The sequence below is a fragment of the Orycteropus afer genome, unplaced genomic scaffold (assembly GCF_000298275.1).
Source record: "Orycteropus afer afer isolate SDZICR_OR568_19922 unplaced genomic scaffold, OryAfe1.0 scaffold00250, whole genome shotgun sequence".
NCBI lineage: Eukaryota > Metazoa > Chordata > Mammalia > Tubulidentata > Orycteropodidae > Orycteropus > Orycteropus afer.
The window spans coordinates 3779824-3783000 of record NW_006921837.1 but is presented as its reverse complement, the minus strand read 5'-3'; the positions used below and the strand labels follow the sequence as shown (position 1 = coordinate 3783000).

The following is a 3177-nucleotide window of genomic DNA, read 5'->3' as shown; positions in this document are numbered from 1 at the left end:
TTACCCAGTCTTCCCTCTGAGGAGTGGCTGGTGGATTTTGAACCACCAGTCTTCTGGTTAGCAGTCAGATGCTTTAGTGACTTGCAGAGGACTTGGTGCCAGAAATCCGAAAATGAACTGAACACAGCCCCTAAAGCGCTAAAAATTGACCACCAGCAAGTTAGCCCCTCCTTCCGGCCCCGCCAGCTTCGTAGAGTGCGCAAGTGCAAAGCATTCCTGACCGACCCGGGCCACTAGAGGCGTAGCCCCGAGAAGAACGCTGCGCAAGGGCGTCTAATCAGAGATGACGTCCCTTCCGTTCACTGCCCCGTAGACGGGAGAACCCAATCAATGTCGAGAGCGTCAGCCCTATCTATCCGGTGTTCCTGCTGCGGTGGTTTTGTGACTGGGACTGCAGGTTGATCACGGGCGAGGTGTAGAACTGATTGTGGGGCCTGAGGTCCCGTTCAACCCAGGCGTCCAGCGATGTCGGTGGCCTTCGTACCCGACTGGCTGCGGGGCAAGGCGGAAGTGAATCAAGAGACTATCCAGCGGGTGAGCGGTGACACGGGCTTAGAGAAAAGGTTCCTTAGTAAGGATCCCGAGGGGTAGCGGGAAGCTTCCTGAAGTGATTGGCATCCGAGCCTAGACTTGTGTAGATGGTTGACCTGCAGGCGTACAGGGTGAGATAGGGACGGAGTCAGCAAAGATTCCTGGAAAATACAGCCGGCAGAGAGCATGCAGTCATCCCGCTGCCCTCCCGTTGCTCTGCACCGACCCTTTCTCTGATCTTTCAGCTCTTGGAGGAGAATGACCAGCTGATTCGCTGTATCGTGGAGTATCAGAACAAGGGCCGGGCAAACGAGTGCGTCCAGTGAGTACTCCTGCCTCTGCTCTTGGGTGGAGGGGATGCAGTAACTGTCTTAAACTAAGAACCTTCAACTCTTCTTGGTTGAGCCTCATTTTACGGTAGAGGAAAGGCAAGGTCGGAGTTTTCTTACCTGCGCAACACAGCCGGTACATTGTGGAACCGGGAGTCAGATGTGTCTCTTCAAAACTTTTTTCTTTGGATAAAGGCACTTAGCAAACAGGTGGCTATCCCAATTACCAGGTGAATTCAGGATGAATCATGTATGACAAATGATGTTGGCCAAGTCCTTATTTGAAGACTATCTATTTATCTTGAGAACATGTATGAAATGGGTTGCATTTGCTTGGCTACTTAAAGGGTAAAATTACTTTCTGTCTTTGCAATCTCTTTAGCATATTGCTTGCAATACTCATCATAATCTGCTTTATTGCATATTCAGTAATAAAATTGAGTCATCTAACATGCACATTCCCAGCTGAGGCTGAACAAGGTGATGATGCTGTATGTACCCTCATTTCAGGTGTCATACTGCAAACAGGTGTCCTTTTCACCATCTACTTAGTGCCTTTTTTTTTTTTTTTTTTTTTTAATCTTTTTTGATACCAGTTCTCTCAGGGGAAATTTTTTTATTACTCTTTTGTATTTCAGCAACCTGGACTATTTAAATTCCTTTAATCTATCAATGATCAAGATGATAGTTTTCAAAGAAATATACATAAATGTACATCATAATTATATATATAATAAAGCCACCTAGCAGTGATTTATTTGGCCTATAAGACAATCAGCTTCATGCTTATGTGTTAATTTAATTGGCAAGTATTAAAGACTTTTCAGCAGAAGGAAAAGAAACAAAATTTATGGGGAAAAAAAAATCTATCTCTTACTGAAATAGCATATTTTATAATCAGATCACTAATAAATGAAGGCGACAGGAAATATCTCAAAACACTCCACACTATAAGTTGTCAGTTGTAAATGAAATTGATGAAAAATAACTCCTGCAATAAAAAATTGATTTTAGCAGTCATAATCATATAAAGAACATGACATGTTAGCATAAGAACATCTAAGTGTCTGTTTTTAACTGCTGAAGTAGTTACATCAATTACATTTGCTTCAAAGAGGGGAAAAGGCCATCACCTAACCCATTGTGCCCATAGTCTTTGTTTCCACATAATGTTAAATTTCCTATAACATAGGAAAAATAGAATGGAAATCAACAACATGCTAATAGTGTTGAAAAGACAACACATTATAAAGTACACATTTAAGCAATATTTAATTTAAAACCAGTTTTTAATCTAAAATTGATCTGAAAAGTACACACAGGTGCTTATCAGTGATTTTCAAGGATTTTTTTTTCATTTGCAAAGAGTAAATTTTAACAGAAAAAAAAAAATATATTTTCCCCTCTCAGATCATCTTCCTAATCATTTTGAATAATCAGATATTATTCTGATGAATCTATACTTTTTAAAATCTTCTAATAATATAGTTCATCTTTCAAGTTAGCACTTCCGGTTACTTTTCTTTTAAATAAAAGCAGTCTTTGTCTGTTTTTGTTCCTTAAAGATTTGACAGATTCATCCCCTTGGTAAGAAATTACAAGTCAACCTGAGGAAAAGTTTAATTAAAAATCTTTCTCCTTCCCTCATGCTTCTGTGTGTCTGTGTGTATGCATGTTAGAGAAAGAGAAAGGAAAAGCAAGAAACAAGTAAGTAAATAGTGAGAGAGAGACTAAGATGGAGAAAGAAAGATGCTATTGTCTACTTACTAAGTATCAGGAACATGCACTTAGTTTAAAATTACAGAGATTTGCTTTTTTAAGTGGGTGAGAGAATGAACAGTGGATTGGATAAACTTTAAATCAAATCTTGGCCCAGTTCACTATTTTATTTTAGGATTATCAATGCATATATGATAGTACCTACCTCATAGGGATACTTTTACTGGTAATCTTAATTAAGTTTATGTACATAAAATGTTTAGTAATGCATTTGGTACAATTAAAGCCTCCATAAATATACTCTCATTAAGACACTCTTATAGCCTTAAGTAATTTATAGTCTTCAGAAGGATAGATAAGCAAACAGAAAACACTAATAAAGTGTATCCTAAGCAAAATTAGAATTATACCAAGGATTTTATTCACACCATACAGTGCAGTTTTTGCTTTTAAGGGCTTTAGAGGAGCCTCCCAAATGCTAACAATATCTGGGTTGATTACTAAACAATAATAATATGTCATTCTGGTATGTGCCAAAATTCACAAGCAATTTAAAAGTTATGGTTCTTTTAAAAAGTTTTTTTTTTTTTTTTTTTTT

The 3177-nt window shown here is 38.4% G+C and overlaps 1 protein-coding gene across 1 annotated transcript in view; it reads left to right on the top strand.

Annotated features, from left to right (window-relative positions):
- Window positions 1-465: 465 nt before the first annotated feature.
- The window catches only part of SS18L2 (SS18 like 2), a 9082-nt gene continuing 6370 nt past the window's right edge, over window positions 466-3177 (top strand). The window contains exons 1-2 of the mRNA XM_007949688.2: window positions 466-534; window positions 777-853. Of these exons, the coding sequence (XP_007947879.1) occupies window positions 466-534; window positions 777-853 (146 nt within the window). The remainder of the gene's footprint in view (window positions 535-776; window positions 854-3177) is intronic.